This window comes from Convolutriloba macropyga, chromosome 6 (assembly GCF_964194025.1).
Source record: "Convolutriloba macropyga chromosome 6, txConMacr16.3, whole genome shotgun sequence".
Classification (NCBI taxonomy): Eukaryota; Metazoa; Xenacoelomorpha; order Acoela; family Convolutidae; genus Convolutriloba; species Convolutriloba macropyga.
In genome coordinates, this window is record NC_134473.1 from 50,944,663 (window position 1) to 50,966,348 (window position 21,686).

Here is a 21,686-nt window from a genome sequence, read left to right on the forward strand (position 1 = left end):
CTTTGAAAATATCAAAGTGAGCGGACAGTGCCAAAATATTCAAAATACTTAGTTCATAGCTATTCATTCTACATAATGATTTCAACGTTTGAACTTTATACTGAACTTTAGTTGAATTTTATACCATTTTTCAATACTGATTATAAAATTTATTTATTGAAGCGAACAACTGCATCAAAAGAACTCAAACTAATTATTAAATTTCCTAAGAAAATGGTTTTTAAACAAAAATAACTAAAAAAATTATTTTATTTTTAACATTTAGCTGCTATAAACTGCTATAACAATTTGAAGAATTGTCAAAGGCGGCTCAATAAGACCAATTTGTAATTCCAAATAAATTAGTAAAGTTTAAAGTATACCGGGTTATTTTTTTAAGAATGAGTGATTGCTTTGTTATTTTATGAAAAGCCCGCTGTATGAAAAATGACCAGGAATTATTTATTTCCTTAATGTTGCTCACTTTGAAAAGTGGCCAGTAATTATTAAATTCTGTAAAATCCGCGTTTGTTGAAAAGTGATCACGAATTCCTATTATCTGAAAACTCCCTCTGGATGAAACGTGGTAAAAAAAAGCTATTTTCTGAAAGGTCTCTCTGTTTGGAATGTGATTGGTAAAAATTAATTTCCTAAAAATTTCTCTTTATGAAAATTGATCATTAAATATTTCGCATTCTTCCCTCAGCTATTTAAACTCAAATTTCAACAAATTTTAATATTGTTTAGAAGTTTAGGGAAAAGGGCGGATCGAAAACATGTTCAACAAAATACGTCATTTTGAGAATGTGTGTTACTTTTGATCATGTTGCATTTGGTAGCAGAACTAGTCTGTAATGCTCCCCAAAATCCTTTAAACAATAGTTCTCATTTAATTTTATAGACTGATTAATTAACAGCCAGATAGTGCTTGTCCATCAAAACGTCAAAACAATTTAAAATTTTGACCAAAAAAACTCACGAAAAAATATGAGCGTTTTATCGATAAGCACTCTTTGGGTCACATGCAAATTAGATAGAGTTCCTAATATAAATTGATGATAGGTATACAAGTTGTGTAGAAGAGAGCTCTGTTAACTTGTTGCCAAAAGTTTGTTCTTGTTCAAGAGTTCTGGCTACTACTTTTATTTCACCTAAATTTTCAGACAGTGAAACGCGCACTTTGTTGGCAACTTTGAGCGTGGCAACCCTAGTCAAAAATTAATAGAAAGTTTTTGAAAATGTTTAAAAAAAAGGTAAATATTTTCAAAAAAGATGCCTTATTCTTACACATTTTTTTTCAAAATTTCAGGAACTTTTGCCGTATTATGTCAAAATTTGTAAATTTTGCATTATTTTGTGAAAAGTTGTAAACTTTTGCCTAAATTTAGAACTAGTTCGCAAATACTTCCATTGATTTACAACGTGTTACAATTTTATGCTTTATTTTATGAACAAGAATTACAAACTAATGTGAACTTTGGTAATTTTTTTCAAAAAAAAAACGTTAGAAAATGCTAATTAATAGCCACTGAGACTCCAAAAAGCACAATAGAGTCTAGAAAACTATCCTATGCAAAAACGAACAGCTCTAAAAAATTTTCATATAGAAGAGCCATAAGAAGGCATTAGAACTATCAATCTAGTGTTTCATGAAAGACCTGACTAAAATTGTGCAGAATTCTTCCAGTCCTAACCACGCGTAAGCAACAAAAACTTAGTACAAAATCTTAACTTGAGATCCAATCTGTTGACCCAACAGTCGCCGTATATTTGTGGGTTTTTTGTGGCGGACGACGCCGTGATTAAATCCCACAGCTAGCAAGCCAGATAGCGAACAGTTTTTTTTCATCAGTTTCTTTTCTTCGATGATTGTTATTTGTACGAATGATTAAGAAATCGAAAACTTTTTTAAAAAACGTTGAAAGATTTTTTGGTCACAGAGCATGAAAAAATTCTTTGAATAGTAGCGTGGGAGCTTTCAAAAGTTATTTTACTTTGAGGAGAAAACAATTCGAAAAAAAATTTATGTGACTTTTTCAAACAAAATTGATGTTCTTGATTGATTTGAAATACCATATTGATTAATTGCTCTCACAAGAAGTTTGTAGCAATTATATAAGTCCTCTCGGTCTTTTTTTATGCAATTTTTCGCTGCGCCTATTTTTTTCTGACCCATTTGACTTTTCGTCCCACAAAACGGGATGAACAAGTAGCCCCCAGTGGGCCTTAAGTGTTCTTGGAGCCTTTCAGCTAACTAGTTTCTAAGTATGCAATTCACAGAATCTGATATGGAGACGTATACTTATGGTGTTAAGGGCAGTTCTCAGAGGTTGAACCACCTCCTATTCCCCCCCCACATCAGTCCCCTTCTCACTTCACCGCCACTCTTAATCTCCACCCCGTAAGGGCCTTGTGCAGCCAACTACACTCCCCATGGTGCAACCTCCCGCTGTGCTCACCTCACGATCTTCAATTAAGATAAAGCTAGCCGCACTAAAACGTGGCTATCTACTGACGTAGCCAACCGTTTGCCGGTTGTTTGAGAGCAATTCCCCCAAAGTTAGTCGGTTATTTCGTTGTTAACTTGTTAATAGCCTCTCCGTCAGCCTCTCCAACGGCTATTATTTAGGCGCTCTCCTCTTTACAATTCAAAGAGTTTGAATTGTATTGGGGCGCTGTCGTTTTGTTTAAGATCTGTTCAAACATTTTCACGATTTTTGGAGTCAAATTGGAGTAGTGATTTTAGTCACGCTGAAACATGAAGTGGAGCGAAAAAGCGAGTGGTTCTGCGGCGTGAAATTCTTCGCTCTTTTTTTGAAGTAAAAATTTGAACAAAAATTTGCTTTCTTGCTAGTGGTTTTTTGTTCACATGCGGCATTTTCGCTTTGATTTTTACTGTTTTTTTCAATTTTTTTGGATTGGATTTTTTAATTGCTCTCAATCGAAGTTTGTAGCAAATATATTAGTCCTGTCGGTCTTTTTTTATGCGATTTTTTGCTTGACCGATTTTTCGTCTGACGCTTTTGACTTTTCGTCCTCAAAAACGGAATAAACAGGTAGCGCCCAGCGGGCATTAAGTGCTCTTAGAACTTTTTAGCTCTGTTTCAGCTCAAAATGTTTTGGAGAGGTGTAATTATGGAGTGAAGAGCGGTTCTTAGAGGTTAAAACCCCCCCCCCCCAAAAAAGTTGACCCCCCCCACTATTGCCCCCCACCCCCACACCGCGCTGTTGCCCCCACCCACCCAATTGTTGCCAACCCCATCAGCACTCCATCTGCCAATGGCTATTTACTGACGAACAGCCGCTTGCTAAAAAAAACGCAAATTCACAAAATTTTAACAATTTTTACAAGTTTTTTGAAAATTTTTGCCCTTTTTGTAAAGGTTTTTATCAAATTTTTTGAGTTTTATCAACCCTAGATGTCAAGAAAACAACTCTATGGTTTGATAATAGGTTACTGCACAGTTTCTAGTGGTAATAGAATGATTTCAACATTTCTACTATGCGAGTTTTTGCAATTTTTGGAAAGAACTTGCAAATTTCTTGAAGGCTTTTGAAAATTGTTGTCTGTTTTCAGGTTTATCCAACCCCAAGAGCCCTGGAGCCTTCTCTAGGGTTTGATGTTTGGTTACTCTTTAGTTTCTAGACGTAATGGTGTTTTTTTCAAGAATTTAACATCACGAATTTTAGCATTCTTTTTGAAAAAATTAGAATTTTTTAGATTTTTTAACATTTATTGTCATTATTCAAGATTTTTCAGCCTCAGCGTTCAGAAAACCTGCTTAAGGTTTCAACAATATGTAGCTGCATAGTTTTTAGTGGTATTGGAACGGTCTGAAACTTTTTAATATCACAAATTTTATCGATTTGTTTTTATACAACTTGCAATTTTTTCAAGTTTTTTGACAATTTTTGTCATTTTATAGGTTTACCTAGCCTCAAGAGCCAAGGAACCTCCTCTAGAGTTTGATAACAAGTTATTGTATCGTTTCTAGACGCAATGGAGTCTTTTTAAAGATTTTAACATTTAACGAGTTTTAGCATTTTATAGAAAAATTTTTCGCAATCTTCATGTTTTTTTAAAATTGTCATTTTGTAAAGGTTTTTCCAGCCTCAAGAGCCAAGTAGCCTCCTTCGAGGTTTGATACTAAGCTGCTGCTTTGTTTCTAGAGTTAATGGAAGGGGTATCTTTTCTCTATGACTCGAGTTTCTTAAATACTTTGATTAATTTTAATTTGAATAAATTTGAAAAATTATTATTTTGTTCCAATTGTATGGATCTTTATCAGCCAGTGAAACTTCTTAAGGCTTGAAATAGGCATACTAGATGGTCTCTTGAGACAGTGGAATGGTGCTCTGAAGATACTAATATCACGATTTTTAGCAAGATTTTGTTAAAATTTGCAATTGTTTTTAAAATTTTTGAAAATTTTTGTCCTTTTCTGAGTTTAACAATCACTACTGACCAACGAAGCTTTCTAAGTCTTGCAGATGGGTTACATGAGAAAAATTCAGAGACAAAAAATGTTTTTGATTATTTTCTCTACTGCAAAATGTGGAAAAAGTTGTAGAATCGAATCTCATCATGGAAAAATTGCTAGCTCTCTCTCGTTCTCTCTCTCTCTCTCTATGTGTGTGTGTTGGCTGGCGCTTCTTTCCTTCTCCTTCTTGCTCACGCTTAATCTCTCTCTCACTCTCTCTCCCTCCTTAATTCTTTTGTTGATGCCGCACTTCAGCGGCTGTTATGTGGCCTGATGTCATCGTCCATTACCCTAATCTCAGGCCCCTTCAGTCAAGCTAAAGCTAAACTCACTAAACAGTGGCTAGGTACTGACAAAGCCAACCGCTCACCGGTCGATTGAGAGCGATTCGCCCGAGGTTAGTCGGTCATGTTTTTCTAATTGGTATTCCCAACCCATTCAGAGATCATTTAGTCCTAGTTTTTTGTTTGAATCAAATTTCTGTTTCTCGCTGGTTTTTTTTTCACATGCGCTATTTTGACATTTATTTTGTGTTTTTTGTTTTCCGATTTTTTAGAAATGGTGTTCCCAATCCATTCATAGTCCCCTCTAGGTCTAGTTTTCTGTTTAGTCGATGAAAATTCTTTGAATTGTACGACTTGTCCTGCTGTGTTTTTTTATTCGCTTTACCTTTTTAGCACGTTTTTTGTTTTACATAAGTTGCGATTTTCTCACTTCTGACTTACCTCACCCACTGTTTCAATCGAATGGATTTCAAATTCTTGCATACATTGAATTACGCAATGTTGTGAATACGGTGAATGTCAAAAGATCAAAATCAAAAGAGACGGGACAAACCGATAAAGCCCGGTCATTAAGTCATACTGCATTAAGTTATCAAAGTTCATAAGAGTGTTTGGTAGCTGAAATTGGTATTAGGTTTATTAACTTTCAGTTTAGAAGCCCAAAATAAGTAGTTTTAGAATATAACTGAAACTGCACGCCAATTGAATTTTGACACAGAAAAACAGAAAAAATTTCGGTCAATTTGTCTCTTCTTTTTTTCTTTTTCTGATTCAATCCCGATATGCATCAAACGCGTCCATTTTCGGGCAATTTGCCGGTTACGTTTTTAATTGTTTCAAAAAAAGAATAGATTAAGCCAACCCATTGAAAATGTGTAGTATAAACATGGTTGTTTCTTTTTTCAGTATTTCTATACAATAGCCGATAAATCGAGCGCTCAAAATGTCAAAGGGTGTAAGAATAAAGTTAGACATGTTCCGAGATTTCTGTCGTAGGTTATATTTATTAGACGCATTTTGAGAAAGAATATTATCAGGGTGCACTGAATTTTCGTGTACACAAACTGCAATTCTTCCTTTCCTCCAAATCCAAAACTAACAAAATTCTCTCATTTTTTCATGAAAAGCACCCTTTGAAACCTACATGCTATTAACGAAAAATGACTTTGACTGTATAAGACTGTGGTAAAAAGTAAACACAGCTTTATAATATAAATCTAATTGTTCTTAATTATTTACATCTGATGATCAGGCAACAACTTATTGGTATGAAATGTTTCTTTAGAATGGAACACGGCGAAGGAGAGGAACGAGGACTTGGAAATGGACATACAATACTTGAGACATGTGAACCAAAGAAAGGTCAGTTGCATGCGTTAAAAATGGCTGACTTCAGAAGATTTACTGCATTGAATGGAAGATAATGGATTTCCCCGTGATATCAGGAAGATCTTAGAATTCCTTACGAGGGGTCGTGAAGTGTGGCTTTAGCTACAACGAATAAATATGCACGACGACGTTTACAAACAATATTTTTTATAAACAGTGCACGGAAACAGATAAGCCTAAAATGATTAGCGGGATTCTTTCCCATTATAGCCCCCCCCCGCCCCAAAAAAAAATAATAGCATTATAGCGCCCATTATGGCATGTTACTGATGGGAGGCCCTGTACGTTATACGACCACTCAGCTGGGGGAGGGAGGGGAGCTATAATGTGAAAGACCCGAATAGCAGATTATCACAGTTAGAGTTGAGATTTCTTGTTTACACAAGAAATCTCAATTCTAAGTCTTTCAATCTTCTATTCGGGTCTTTCACTTTATAGCCCCCCCCCAGCTTAGTGGTCGTATAACGTATAGGGCCCCCCATCAGGGTAAACATGCCATAATGGGTGCTAGAATGCTATAATTTTTTGCGGGGGGCTATAGTGGAAAGGAATCCTGCTAATCATTTTAGGCTTATCTGTTTCCGTGCACTGTTTATAAAAAGTATTGTTTGTAAATGTCGTCATGCATATTGATTTGTTGTAGCTAAAGCCACACTTCACGACCCCTCGTAAGGATTTCTAAGATCTTCCTGAGATCTTGGAAACTTGCACGTGGAAATCCATTATCTTCCATTCAATGCAGTAAATCGTCTGAAGTCAGCCAATTTTTTGCTATATTTAATAACATCAAATTTTTCCGTATATAATTTTCTCTTTGAATCTCAAGTTGGGGGCATACAGTTAGCTCCTCAGGCTGCAGAACATTTATCACTGTTTCCTTTGTTGCAGATAAAAGGACGGTTTTCTTAAGTAACTGACCTAAATATTATGTTAAGCCTTTGGACATCAGTACAATAACCTGAGTTCACTTACTTTAGTTTCCTTATTCTTTTATCGTTTTTGAAGAGGAGTATTAATTTTCTTGCGGTTTTTGAACCAAAAGTTCTTAGTGCTCAATCAGCATTTTAACCTAATGACGTAGGTCAGTAAAATTGCCAAGTGAAATAAATATATTCTGAAAGAAATACTTTGATGCATTGCGTTCAGTTAATGACGTTTCGACTTTCAAAACTAGTTTTTGAGAAACTGGTGCTTATATATATATATATATATATATATATATATATATATATATATATATATATATATATATATATATATATATATATATATATATATATATATACAGAAAAACGCGGGAACGCATATGGTGACATCATATTGAAAACTACAAAACTCGTTTCAAACAAGTAGAATAAATTCAGCACATGAGGGAGATTTTATATTTGAAGAAAACGTTTCAACCTGTTGATATGTCAATGAAGCTTATATAAAAAAAGTGCCAGTGCTCAACAGTTCAGCCTCAAACAGGAAAACTGAATATAAGAAACAGAAATTAAATTGTGATAATTAAACTATTACAAAGAAGCAAAAATGATATTACTTAACACGCCTGTTGACATTAAACCATTAAGCTAAGAACTGTATACCTAGTTTACATCAGCGACGTTTTCGTCACAATTTTCTTGACGGTAACTTTAACATTAACATTTTTCTTGTAAATCCGGTGCGCTGAGGTTACGTAATCTTGTCTAACAGCTTGAAATTTGATGAGTTGAGAAATCAGTTGAGAAATATTCTCTATCTCACTGTATTTTCCGGTAAATTTCAAAACTGATTCTAAAATTTTTTTGAGCTTAATAACGCGTTTCCTGTGTAGAATGGGCCCATTTTTCTCAATTTTTTGTTTTGGTTATTTTTGGCATTTTCTTATTTAATTTCGTTGTTTTTGGATCTTTAATAGGATTTTTTTGTTCTAAAAACTCAATGTTTATGGCACCATCTTTTTGACAAATAAAGCATTGAACATCTCGCTATAACGTTACATAATGTTGTTTTATAAAATTGGCTGGTTTTGTCAAATATTGCATCTTTGCCTTTTTCTAGTTTAATTACTGGAATGACATTCTGTGCAAAGCGAGGCAATTGTATTTAGTATTACTTCGGGTGAAATGGTTTTTTCGTGTCTGCAATTCAATCATAAAATTCAAGTTTTTGGAATTCAGTGAAAATTTGATTGATTATCGAATTTAGACTATAGTTTGATAATAAGATAAAGAATGCTAGATGCTGAATCGTCCTTATTAATAGCCGCCCTCATCTTCGCATCCGGCTATTATAGCGCTCTTATTACAATTCAAAGAACTTGAATTGTATTGGGGCGCTGTCTTTATTTTAAGATCTGTTCACACATTTTCATGATTTTTGAAGTCAAATTGGAGTAGTGATTTTGGTCACGCCGAAACAGGAAGTTCAGCAAAAAAGCGAGTGGTTTTGTGAAGTGAAACTTTTTCGCTCTAAATTTTATTTACAGTGTGAAAACGGTGTTTGAACAAAAATTCGCTTTCTGGCTAGTGGTTTTTTGTTCACATGCGGCTATTTCACTTTGATTTTTACTGTTTTTTCGATTTTTTGGATCGAATTTTTTTTCTAAATGGTTTTCCCAATCCATTCATAGTCCGTTCTAGGTCTAGTTTTCTGTCTAGTTTTCTGTTTAGTCAATGAAAATTCTTTGAATTGTACGTCAGGACTTGTCCTGCTATGTTTTTTTTCGTCGAACTTTTTCGCCATTTTGCGTGAAATCTTTTTGACTTCTCTAGGCTAATTTCACTCTTCTGTCATTCTCCTCAAAGTCCTTTTAAACAGCAGCCGCTCAGCAAAACAATCCAAAATGAAGAGATTCAGTATAAAAAAAATCAAAGTCTGAAGAGAGTCAGTATAAAAAAAATGAAATCAGTATAGAAAAATCGGGTCTTTCCCATTATAGCCCCCCCAGCTTAGTGGTCAGATAACCTATAGTCCCCCAATCATGGTAAATATACCATAATGGGGGGGCTATATTTTCATGGGGGGCTATAATGGGAAAGACCCGAAAAATCAAATCAACTTTGTTCTCATAAGTTTTAGTTACTATCTATAATGCTTATTGGTATTGAAACTAGACCCTGTAGCCTCTCACTGAGAGACAGGGGTATGTTCAAATATGAAATGATATCAAAATAAATCGCACTTAAAAATGTTTTTATACAAAAATCAATTTTTGTCGATATTTTCTTTTCTTTCAATCCCAATAGAGTTATGGGAATCAATGGTGGCTATTTTCCGGCAATCTGCCGGGTATGTTTTTTCTATTTCATTCTTTTTCGTTTTGATTTTTTAACTTTCAAAAGCAGCGCAATAGTTTTTCTGCTTTTGGTTTCTTACAACAATGCGTCTCTATGAAGTACATTCTAGCAGGCATCATTATAGCCCTCGAAAAACGAAAATAAAGGGGATCAACCAATAGAGCCTGGTCATTAGGTCCATGCATTGGGCTAGAAAAGTTCATTGTGAGCTTGCCTTATTATCCAGTTCAACGGATTTCAATTAAAAAGCAAAATTAAACATAATTTTAGAGTCTAGCTGAAATTGCATACCAAATTAGAGCAACGATAGCTAATATTAGTGTTCTTGGTTGTTTAAAAGTTTTGCACAAATGTCCTTTACAGTTTCTATTTCGTTCCATTTTGATTTGTTTTACAGATATTTTCATTCCATTGTTTAAAATTTTCACCGCTCAACGGTTTTTTCCTTGTTTAATTCAAACCTTCGCTTGAATTTAATTTTGATCAGGCCATTGTAATACTTGTTTTAAACCAACCTCGTTTTCAATCTGTAAATTAGTCGAGATGCTCAGAATGATATAGACAGAAAAATGCGAAATATCTTTCATCATAAACTGGTCGGACGTATGGTTTCAATTAAAGACATTGTTGGTATTTAATTCATATTGGAAGCTTAAGGCAATTACTTTAAATTTGGGTTTACTTTATCTATCTTGAGTGTACTATAAATTTTGAGTGTACTTTACTTTGAGTATACTTTATCAATAACTATTAGATAAATTGTTTTTGGGAGCACAAAGAAAGTATTATCCTATGGAATAAACCAACATTTTTTTTCACGCCAATCACTCCATATTACCTCAGTAAGAAACTACGCATTCTGTCGGTTTAGTCTGTTTGAGTTCAAACGACCAAAATTTAGTTTTTTTTACAATCAAATGCAGAGCATATCTTACGAATCAAACAGATGATTTCGAAAAGCAGAAATACTCAGCTTAAATGTTCTTGAAACCAGACCTCTATTTTTTTAACGCTTTGGCCGTTTTGGTCGGCTGGTACAACTTAGGCTTAAAAATGAGTTTTTTGTTATATCATTTTTTTTATTAAGATGGTTTTCGAAATCCCATTTCTGTTTCTATCTTCATAATTCAAGGCAGTAAATTTTGCGCCAGTATTGATCAAAATGCTGAGTCAAGATGTGTGATAGAATTGTTATTATTTCTGGCAACTTTTTCGATCAGTGCACCATTGTGCTATCAAAACTTGTGTGAAACATTTTTTTATCGCTTGTCTAAATTTATAGTCCATTTGCTCCTGATAGTGCAATAACTGTGATGAACTCGGTAAAGATTTGCAAAAGCGAATCCAGGGAGTTCTTTTTTCAAACTGGGTGTTGGCTCTTTCTTTTGACATAAATAATAACTTTTGCTAACGAATCTCAATTACTGTTTTGACTGAATAGAAATTATGACTCAATAAAGTGGACGCAAAAGTATTTTAGGTAACAAATTAAAATTACGCGAAATGGGACAACGTAATAAAGTCAGCGACTGAGACTGAATATGTAAAAACTTCGAGTTAAGCTTTCAAAGATTTCACGTCGCTAAATTGAATCAGTATACTGAACGGCAGAAGTAAGTCTGCATCCTCTATTTTTACAGAGTAAAAAAATTCACATTCGAGGACAATTTACGCCAACTTAAAAATACATTTTTAAAACAATTTTTACAACATTGATCCCCTACCCTAGTATCTTCGCCTCCCTTTGAAATTCAGATAAAACGCAATGTTCAATTACCAGAAATCCTATTATAAAGTTGTTGAACTTCTTTCAAGTTTTACAATTAAAAGAGTTGTCACAAGATGAAATTATTCAAATCTTCTCTCTCTCTCTCTCTCTCTCTCTCTCTCTCTCTCTCTCTCTCTCTCTCTCTCTCTCTCTCTCTCTCTCTCTCTCTCTCTCTCTCTCTCTCTCTCTAAAGTTCAACACAAGTACAGTCTTAGCGATAGTTGATCAAACCTGTATACATATCAGATCTTGTGACTTTTTTACTGGGGAAACTTTTATAAAGCTCACAACAAATTTTCATCGGGATTTCTGGTAAATTAACGTTGCACTTTATCTGATTTTTATAGGGCATTGATCATAGGTGATTAACCTCACTGAACGAAATAATTTAAAATTGGAGATAAAGAAACACTATATATTTTAAGGTCAACGAATTCTCTTTAACCTTCCTTAGAAATAAAAAGAAGAATAGAAACGGCATTCAAAAACAAACTGAACAAAAAAAACTAGAAAAACTTAATGAGTCTTTTTTAAATAGTACAAGGAAACATAAAACCCAATAAAGTTTTTTTGCAGTTAGAGCAATGAAAAGCTCACAATGGGCAAGTCATAATAGGTTAGGAAACTTGTCTAAGATTGAAAAAAAAAGAAAAACTGCAAAAAAATAAGAAAAATGTTTTTGCTATTTCTCAATTTTTCTGTCATTTTTCATACAAAAAATGATTTTTACCAAGAGAACTTTAGTCAATTGGTATCTGAGTATTCCTTAAGTAACAAGCTTCTATTCAATTCCCACTGAAAGCATTAAACTAACAAAAGACAAAAAAAAATAAATTTCGTCTAAAAATCAGCAAAACTGATCAAAAACCTCCAAATTAGCATTAAACTCTAATTAATTACTTAAAACCTTCAATTCTTATCAAAACAAGCCTAATACTAAGACAACATCATAATCAAACCTCATAACCACCAAAAGTTGTAAAAAACTGCTTTTAAAAGCCGCAGGTGAACAAACAAATTTCGCTCGCTTAGAGAAAATTATTTCACACATCAATTTCTCGCTCTCTCAAAAACAGCGGTATGAACAAAAACCACTCTCTTTTTGCTCCGCTCTTCACTTTTGTTCAGCACCAAAATCACTCCAAATTTTTTCACGCGTTTCATTTCCCGCTTCCAAAATCATTCCAATAAAATTGATTAAAAAAAGGACTTCTTCAATAATCCGAGTCGTAAAAATCATTATCAATTTATCAATATATGTTGACATATAGCATAGTTTCATTGTTTTCTAATTTATGAGGCACTCCGAGTCGTAAAAATCATTATCAATTTATCAATATATGTTGACATATAGCATAGTTTCATTGTTTTCTAATTTATGAGGCACTCGAGTGTGTTTCTCACAACATTTGGCAATCTGCTGACTAAGTTCAACTCAAAATTTTAAGTGCTCCCAAAAGCAAGTGATTTTCATATTACTCCTCTTCGTCTTAATACATTTTTTCATACTAACAAATTTTTGTTTGGCCCTATTCGACTGACCGCCCTTTTCCACTGACCAAAGAATTTCGAGAATTTATCTCATGAGAAACGGTATAAGCCTTCAACGACCGAGAGCATTAACTTGCTGAGACATAAGAGGCTATCTAATCTTTAGGTATATTTGGTTCATCACCAAAACTGCTAAAGAGATAAGTTCATGACGTGAAGGGTTTTTTATTGTTCTTAGTTCCCCCATCCACGCCCCACCTTGTAACCCTCATCAACAACTGTCTCACCTGAAATCTTTTTTGCAGCGCACATTCACGGTGTAGAAGACACCACATTTATACGCCCCCGTTCTAGCTTCACACAATTGTCCCTTCTTTTTTAAATAATAAGAGTAGAAACCTATCGTTTTCATTTCAACAGAGTGAAATGATGACACGCGACCCATCCAAGAGTCCCAATCCCAGACACTACAAATATAGGTCCCTACAGCCTACCCTCATGTCAAAGAGCAGACGACTCGTTAGCGACCGGATGTGAGTTCAGAAAGCAGCTGCAGAAATTGTGAAATTGTTCGAACAAATTTAGGATCTTTTCTGTATCGGCCCAACATTAGCCCCCCCCCCCCCCCCCACCCCGCACACACACACACACACACACACACACACACACACACTTACACACACACACACACACACACACACACACTCACGCACACACGCACACACACACACACACACACACACACAACACACACTCACGCTCGCACGCGCACATACAAACTCACACACGCATCAAAGCATCAAATTGCGCGGGCTGTTCTGCAAATAATAAAGTAACATAATAACAGAGAACATTTATAAATGAGAAGATGATAAAGCAGACTGGAGCCTAAAACAGAAGAGATGCTAGATTTTAATATATAATGCTGTTATAATATCTGTTATCATGTTATTGCTGCATATAAATATGAACATACTGAACTACTGAAACAATTATTAATCAAAACAGAGTTACAAAGATATTAATGTTCTATTTTTATAATGAGGATAAACAAAGTTAATAGGGTAACAAAATTTTTATAGGTCCTCAAATAAACGAAATTATAACCTTATGCAGCTATATTTACCTGGAGTCAACAGCTAGCTTTTGATATGCGAATCTTTGGACAAATTTCAATGACGTTCATTTATTTCACCTCATGTTAACTGGATTCTAAAGAGCAGCGAAACGATTGCGAGGCTTTTATTGATCTAATTAACTGCTCTTGAACAAAGTTCATAGCAATTATTGTAAGCGTGTTGGTCTTTTTATGCAAATTTTTCGCTTGACAGTTTTTGCGTTTTTCTTCTGGAACATTTCTTTGACTTCTCAAGTAACTTTTTCACGCTTTCGTTCATTTTTGGTTGATCTGTATTGTTCTCACTCCGAAGTAAAGCTTGTTGCTAAAATAAAACAGCATAGCAACAACATGCAAAGAATTTGAATTGCATTAGGGCGCTGTCTTTCTTTTTAAGAAGTGTTCAAACATTTTCATGATTATTCAAGTCAAATTGGAGTAGCGATTTTTGGTCACCCCGAAACAGGAAGTTGAGCGAAAAAGCCAGTAGTTTTTGCGGCGTGAAATGTTTTCGCTCTAATTTTGAAGTAGAGTGAGAAAACAGTGTTTGAACAAAAATTCGCTTCTCGCTAGTAGTTTTTTGTTCACATGCGGCAATTTCACTTTGATTTTTATTGTTTTTTCAATTTTTTGGATCCGATATTTTTTCTAAATGGTTTTGCCAATCCATTCATATCTCATTCTAGGCCTAGTTTTTTGTTTGAACCAAAATTCGATTTCTCGCTGGTCGTTTTTTGTTCACATTTGGCATTTTCACATTGATTTTCAGTTTTTTAAACCTTTTCATCTGATTTTTTTTAAAAAGTGGTCTTGCCAACTCACTCATAGTCCCAAATAGCTCTAATTTTTTGTTTAGTCAAGTAAAATGCTTTGAATTGTCCATCAGAACTTGTCCCGCTATGTTTTTAATTGCTCTCAAACGAAGTTTGTAGCAATTATATTAGTCCTGTCGGTCTTTTTTTTATGCGATTTTTCGCTTGACCAATTTTTCGTCTGACGCTTTTGACTTTTCGTCCTCAAAAACGGGATAAACAGGTAGCGCCCAGCGGGCATTATGTGCTCTTAGAGCCTTTCAGGTCTGTTTCAGCTCAAACTGTCTTGGAGACTTATACTTATACTTATGGTGTGAGGGGTGGTTCTTAGAGGTTGACACCCCCCCCCTTTGTTGACCCCCCATCCCCACTATTGGCTCCACCCCCCCCCCACCGCGCTTTTGCCCCCCCCCCCCACCCAGTGCTGCCCCCATCAGCTCCCGGTGCACCCCCCCCCCCCCCCCGTGGCTAGCTACTGACCAAGCCAACCGCTCGCCGGTCGTTTGAGAGCAATTCGCCCGACGTTAGTCGGTTATGTTTTTAATTTGCTTTACCTTTTGATCACGTTTTTCGTTTTACATAAGTCACGACTTTCTCGTTTGACTTCTGACTTACCTCATTTACTGTTTCAACTGAATGGTTTTCCATTCACTCAATGAAATACGCAAGATAGTGAATACAGTCAAGGTCAAAAGAACAAAATCAAAAGAGACAAGATAAACCGATGAAGCCCGGTCATTAAGTCCTTGAGAATTAGTTTATCAAAGTTTATTAGAGGGTTTGCTAGCTGTCATTGTTATCAAGCTTATTAGCTTTCAGTTTAGAAGCTGAATTGGGTATATTTTTAGAATCTAACCGAAACCACGCCGAATTAGAACACTTTTTGACAATGAAAAATAATAGGAAAAAATTTGTTCAATTTATTTTTCTTTTTATTTCATTTTCTGTTTCAATCCCGATGTGCATCAAGTGCGTCAACGGCGGCTATTTTCCTGAAATCTGCCGGCTGTGTTATTAGTCCTGTTGGTTGTCTTACGACTCAGAGGCGAGTATTGGTATTTTACAGGTTTCTACATCTAAGAAGATTCTATATCTAGGAAGAGTAAGCTCAAATTACAGAATAAAAACCAAAAGCAGAGATTTCGAGCGATTTTCTTTTTTTAGCCGGAGAGCAAGATTCCGGCCGGAGAGCAAGATTTCTTTTTTTAGCCGGAGAGCAAGATTCCGAACTTTATTACAAGCAGTTGACTGTTGGATAATTCAGTTTTCAAATTAATTCAGTTAAACAAATTGTTGAAGCAACAGACCGGAACAGTTAGTTTATAAGGCGGAAATGGCAAAAAGTAACAAATGTTATGAAAATGCTTATTTAGATTGAATTTTTGATTAATTTTCTTACTTTCGATTTTCTTACGAATTCTCGGAATTCATTCAAACAATATGCATCCACTAATCTGGGCGGGCGCAACAAAATTGGTTGAAATCTATGTAATTTTCTGCTTAATGGATGCCTGTTATGTTTAATTGCTCTCAAACGAAGTTTGTAGCAATTATATTAGTCCTGTCGGTCTTTTTTTTATGCGATTTTTCGCTTGACCAATTTTTCGTCTGACGCTTTTGACTTTTCGTCCTCAAAAACGGGATAAACAGGTAGCGCCCAGCGGGCATTATGTGCTCTTAGAGCCTTTCAGGTCTGTTTCAGCTCAAACTGTCTTGGAGACTTATACTTATACTTATGGTGTGAGGGGCGGTTCTTAGAGGTTGACACCCCCCCCCTTTGTTGACCCCCCACCCCCACTATTGGCTCCACCCCCCACCGCGCTTTTGCCCCCCCCCCACCCAGTGCTGCCCCCATCAGCCCCGGTGCACCCCCCCCCCCGTGGCTAGCTACTGACCAAGCCAACCGCTCGCCGGTCGTTTGAGAGCAATTCGCCCGACGTTAGTCGGTTATGTTTTTTAAAATTGAAGCAGTTTTTTTTATTCTTGACGAAATTTGATTTCGTTTTTTTTCGAACGTCCACTTTTGTTCTCGAATTTTGACATCCGTTTTTGAATATTGATCTTTGTTTCTTGTTTATAGTAATCTTGAGTTGCTGGTAATATTCATAGTCAGAGTATTATTTAAATTTGTAGGGGAAAATGTCTTTTAAAGTTTGGCTACTTCTACCCCCCCCCCCCCCCCCACCCCCTCGACCAGTCCCAAAAACCCCAACTAACGCCCTAATCTTCCTCATTTACACGCAGTCTCAAATACATTCTGTCCCGCTCTTTTTGTCCACCTCTTTGCCTTTTCGTTTTTAATTGCATAAAAAAGATACGCGTTTAAGATAAATGCTTCTCTTTGCATCTTTTTTATGCAAAATTCTCGCTAGACCATTTTTGACTTTCCGAGTGACTGTTCCGCCTTTGTTGACTTTTTTGTTTTGCGTGATCTAAAGTTCTCTCATTCGCATTTTCAAAGAGTTGAACTCAATTGGCGACAATTTAATACTGAAAGTCAAATTAGAAATGCGCCAAAACTGCTGCCATTTTTTCACTTTAAATCTTACTAGTGCTTTAAATTAACCTCTAATAAGGTTATTTGAAGCCCCTGGTGAATTTCCTAGTCCCAACCAGGCTACCCCCAGCAATTGATTAGAGCTCCCACTTGTCGTTCGAGTATAATTCTTCCGACGTTAGTTGGTTATGTTTTTAAATTGCCCATGTTTTAGGCAGTCAAAGTTTTTTTCATATTTTTCCTTGATATTTATGAATAGGTAAGATTAGTTTTGTTGCACGACCATTCCAGTTGTCTCCGGTATTCTACTGGATGTTTTCATGGGGTTTTTTGCACTACCAACTTTCCGTCTGATGGTTTCTTTTTGAGCATTGGATTTTTTCACCTGAGATTTTTTTTTTTTCGATTAGGCAAGTACCGCATAATACACCCGGAGTCCGTAGAAAAACCAATTGGCTAAAAAGTAGGAAAAATGGGAAAACTAGTTGAACTGAGAAACAATTCTTATTAAAGAAGCCCAGTTTCTAAGAGTAGAAGAGAGTAGAAGGGTAGCTAGTAAAATTTTGAAGTCAGTAAAATCAACATGAGCAAAGCCTTCTTTCTTAGTCTTTGTTGAGATTAATATAGTGTGGACGAGTAGTTCATAATGTGGCAAATTAAATCCTCCAACGAGCATCCGATGATTGCGGCCTCCGTGTAAACGCCTGACAATTTCAGTGCTGTAACTTCCGCCCAATTACTTCGCCCCTCTATCACCCCACACAATTAATACACCGTTTTTACGTTAACATTTACAATTACGGATATGTAAGGCTTGCGGAAAGTTTTTGGATGAAATGTATGCGTAGTATGATACAGGAGTTGAAAGAATAAGTGAACGTTGCTATCAAGGGGGGGGGGGTATTCAAACTGCGGTGAAAACTGTAGAACATCAAGTTGAGCATAATTGTTCCAAAATTCAAAGTAATGGTTAAATGATATTTTAACCAAACACTATTGGACTTTCTGAATTTTGGAAATTTTCTGATCTATTGAAGCCAGTAAGCAGAACATAAAAAGTTGAGCAATAGGAGAAAGAAATGAGGAGTATGTCGCCCAGTTGTTGCATCAATTTGAATTACCGCAAATTACATGCAAGATTTACGAACACAAAACCATAAACACCCCCTCATCAAATGATGAAGTTTTATAGGCAACAGACCACTTCATTTTGTTACTACTGACGATGTCCAGTTCCTCGAAAAATGTGCCTGTATAAAATTTCTATAATTTCTCAGGACTCTAGTTCTTTTTTAATAGCCGCAAAGCGATAGCGGATAGCGGCTATAATTGGGGACATCGTGGTTTTTTACAATTCAAAGAATTTGAATTGTATTGGTGCGCTGTCTTTTTTTAAAGATCTGTTCGCGCTTTTTTCGGCTTTTTCGAGTCATCAAGAAGTCCAATTAGAGTGATGATTTTGGTCACACTGAAATAGTAAACGTAGCGATAAGTCGAGTAGGTTTGAGGCGTGACTTTTTCAAAATAATTTCAAAGTGGAGTGAGAAACTGGAGTTTGAATGATTGGTTTTTTTCGGGTCAATATGACTTCTGTTTTCAGAGTTTCCTCTCCTTTAGTGCTTTAAAGACGGTACTTATGTGTTTTGATTGCGCCTATTTGCTTTTGCTTGAATTCATTAAGGGCAGCTCTAACTTTTATGGCTTTTTATGCCACTATTTGTTGTCATAAAATAATAGTGAATTTTAGATTTTGCCCCTTTTTTTAAATTATCACTTAGTACCATCAAAGTCAGGTCTGATTGGTTGCTAGGAAAGCATAAATGAACCTAATTATTGGCTCGAGTTAATAGCTAATGGCCTTCATGACTTTGACACTACTTTTTCTCAAAAATTTTGTAAATTTTTCAGTTCTGCAAATATTTATCATAGTTTTTGATGTCTTATCATTTAATCTTATTGAAAACAGATTCTGCTAATTGATTTTAAGTTTATCAAATTGAACCGTCTCTGTTCAAAGCTAGTGCTTTCTATGATTTTGACACCAATTGTTTTCAATAAAAATTATTAAATTTTTTTTAGTTTTGCGAGATTTTATTTTTAACTTTGTGGTCTTAACTTAGTGGTTGTGTTCACTATCAACAAGTTCTAACTGGTTGCTAAAGGGCTTCAATTTAAGGAGTCATTTTAGTTCGCACCTATTGCATTTTTAAAAAATCTTTGCCGGTATTTGTTGTACTGATTGCTATCTTATCACTTAATCTCTCTGATGACAGTTCTCAACAGCGGTCATTGAGTATTCAAATATTTGATATGCTTGTATCCTTCTTTAGCTGTTGCATCCTGTGAGTTTCATACTAAGTGTTTTCAAATGTTTTATTGCAATTTTTTGTTTTTTTTATTTTTATTTTATATTATTAGTGAGAAGACGCATCGACATTTAATAACAGGTTTCTAATGAGATTTAAGGGAACATAGTTGGCAGCTTGATTTCATAACAGTTGTTTTTTGATGTTGATCCTGTTTTTTTCGAAAAAATAAAAGTCGAATTCTTAGTCTTGCTTGTTTTTGTTGTTCTGGTGTTGTTTTATTGCTTTGTCTCAATACTAACAGCTCTCATTTGCCTTTTAAGGCCAAATTAATGATTGTCAGGTCATCAATTTAAACAATTCTTTCAATTTTACTTTAGGTCATTTCCTGCTATGTTTTTTAATTTGTCGTCTCCATCGATTATACTTACGACTTGACTTCTTGGAATTGACTTATTAATTGACTTAATTGACTTCTACTTCTTTGCCAATAAAATTTGTGTGCATGACGTCATTGCTGCTTTCAGGTCTGTTGCTTGTCTTAGCTCACATAAGTTTTTATTAAAAACGATTAACTTGGTTAACAAAATGGTTGTCATAACAACAGATCAACAGTTATATGAATCTCATTTCATCGGTATTTTTTTTTTGTTTTTCACATGTAAAATGTATGTTTTTATTCTCCCCACTTTGGTCAGGTAAAAATAAAAATACTAGAGCTGCACATTGATAAGGCTCCCGTTTGTTGCAATCGTTTTGGCGACTCATCATTAAAGGACCAATCTGGACTCTTCTTATTCTGAATTCGTTAAATCTGGCCAAAAAGAGCGTGTCAAAATCATTGAGGCAGACCCCCTGATCATATCTGTCGACAATGATTTCAACAGTACTGGATCAGCCATCTCCCCTCCGAGCGGTCGAGCACCCAAAAAGCAAAATAGTCTACTAGGGAGCCCGTGCCAGCAACATTTCCGCTGATCCCCGAATAGCGATGATTGACGAGGATTGCATTCATTAGTTTACAGAAAACTACAGACAACCCTGCGCTTGGAAGGAACGATTGTCACTTAACACAGCCAACCGCTTGAATGTTTTCTTGAAGGTTGCCGATATCCCGCCAAGGACTTAAATTGCAAGGGGAACTAATGTGATTCCCATTTTTGCGCAGTTATCGTCGTGGAGACAATATTTTCGTTCATCTGCTGCATCAAGTGCGTATCCTGCCTTTGTAGCCGCATTAGTGAGAGAGTTGGATTGCAGCGACGAAGTAACAGTTACATCAAATGCAGCAGGTTTCCCCGCTTTCCAACTCGGGACAAAGATGTCTTCGGGGCGTGATTGGCTTTCTGGAATTAGTTTCTTTTTTTCCACTACTGGTGAGAGATTCGCAGATGAGCAAGCCGACACTATTTTATCTCGAATCCGGTCATGTCTTGCAATTGCGCCTCCTCGACCGTGACACGCAATGGCATGATCCCCATAGATGTCAAGATCTCCTGCTTTACAGAACGGGCACTTCCTTTCGGCGTCGTAGACAGGGACACCCAACCTGTACTTTGCACTAATTCTAAACTCATTTGGTGCCATATGAAGCCCAAGAGCTGGAATGGGGGGAGCAGACAACCAAGCTCCAGCATTTCGAACAGACAATGAGAGAAGTCGGGCGGATTCTCTCTCACAAGCTAGATTCTCTTTGAGACCATAAAATTTTTCATTATCAAGAGCATGCTGAATCGTCTTTTGCGAGAGGTTCGAAATGTCCAGTTGTGCTCTACTGGAATAAAGATCCTGCAAAACTTGGCAGTTTTTTGGGCTTTCACCGGTTATTTTCGAAACAAGGTCTTCAGAGGAGAGAAAAGAACCAACGTATGCCGCTTTATACTGGTCTTGGCATTGGCGAACACCCAACCCTGAAAGGGTTATGGGCAGGGTTGCTCGAGTCCAGGATTCTTCTGGAAGAACAGTTCCAAGGATAATCTCAAGTTTTTCGCTCTGTTGGGCATCAAATTCTTTTAGGGATTTAATAACTGGACTTGTGGGCGATTGACACTCTGAACTCACACATGGAACTTTAATTTTTATGAACTTTTACTAGTTAAAGACTATCAGTGTGCATCTAAGTAGTGCCAAACTTATATGCCCTAATTTTTTCAGTATTAGGTTCTCGAGTTTTTGATTTCGAATATCAATTTTGAAAAAAAACTCTTAATTGTTTCAAGTCATGGAAGGCCACAAGCGTCTATCGCGGCTATTTTCCGGCAATTTGCCGGCTATGTTA

At 35.8% G+C, this 21,686-nt stretch overlaps 1 protein-coding gene across 1 annotated transcript in view; it reads left to right on the forward strand.

Annotated features, from left to right (window-relative positions):
- The window catches only part of LOC142341339 (dopamine receptor 4-like), a 37,512-nt gene that overhangs the window by 4,745 nt on the left and 11,081 nt on the right, over positions 1-21,686 (forward strand). The window contains exon 2 of the mRNA XM_075392266.1: positions 6,030-6,106. Coding sequence (XP_075248381.1) covers positions 6,030-6,106 — 77 coding nt within the window. The remainder of the gene's footprint in view (positions 1-6,029; positions 6,107-21,686) is intronic.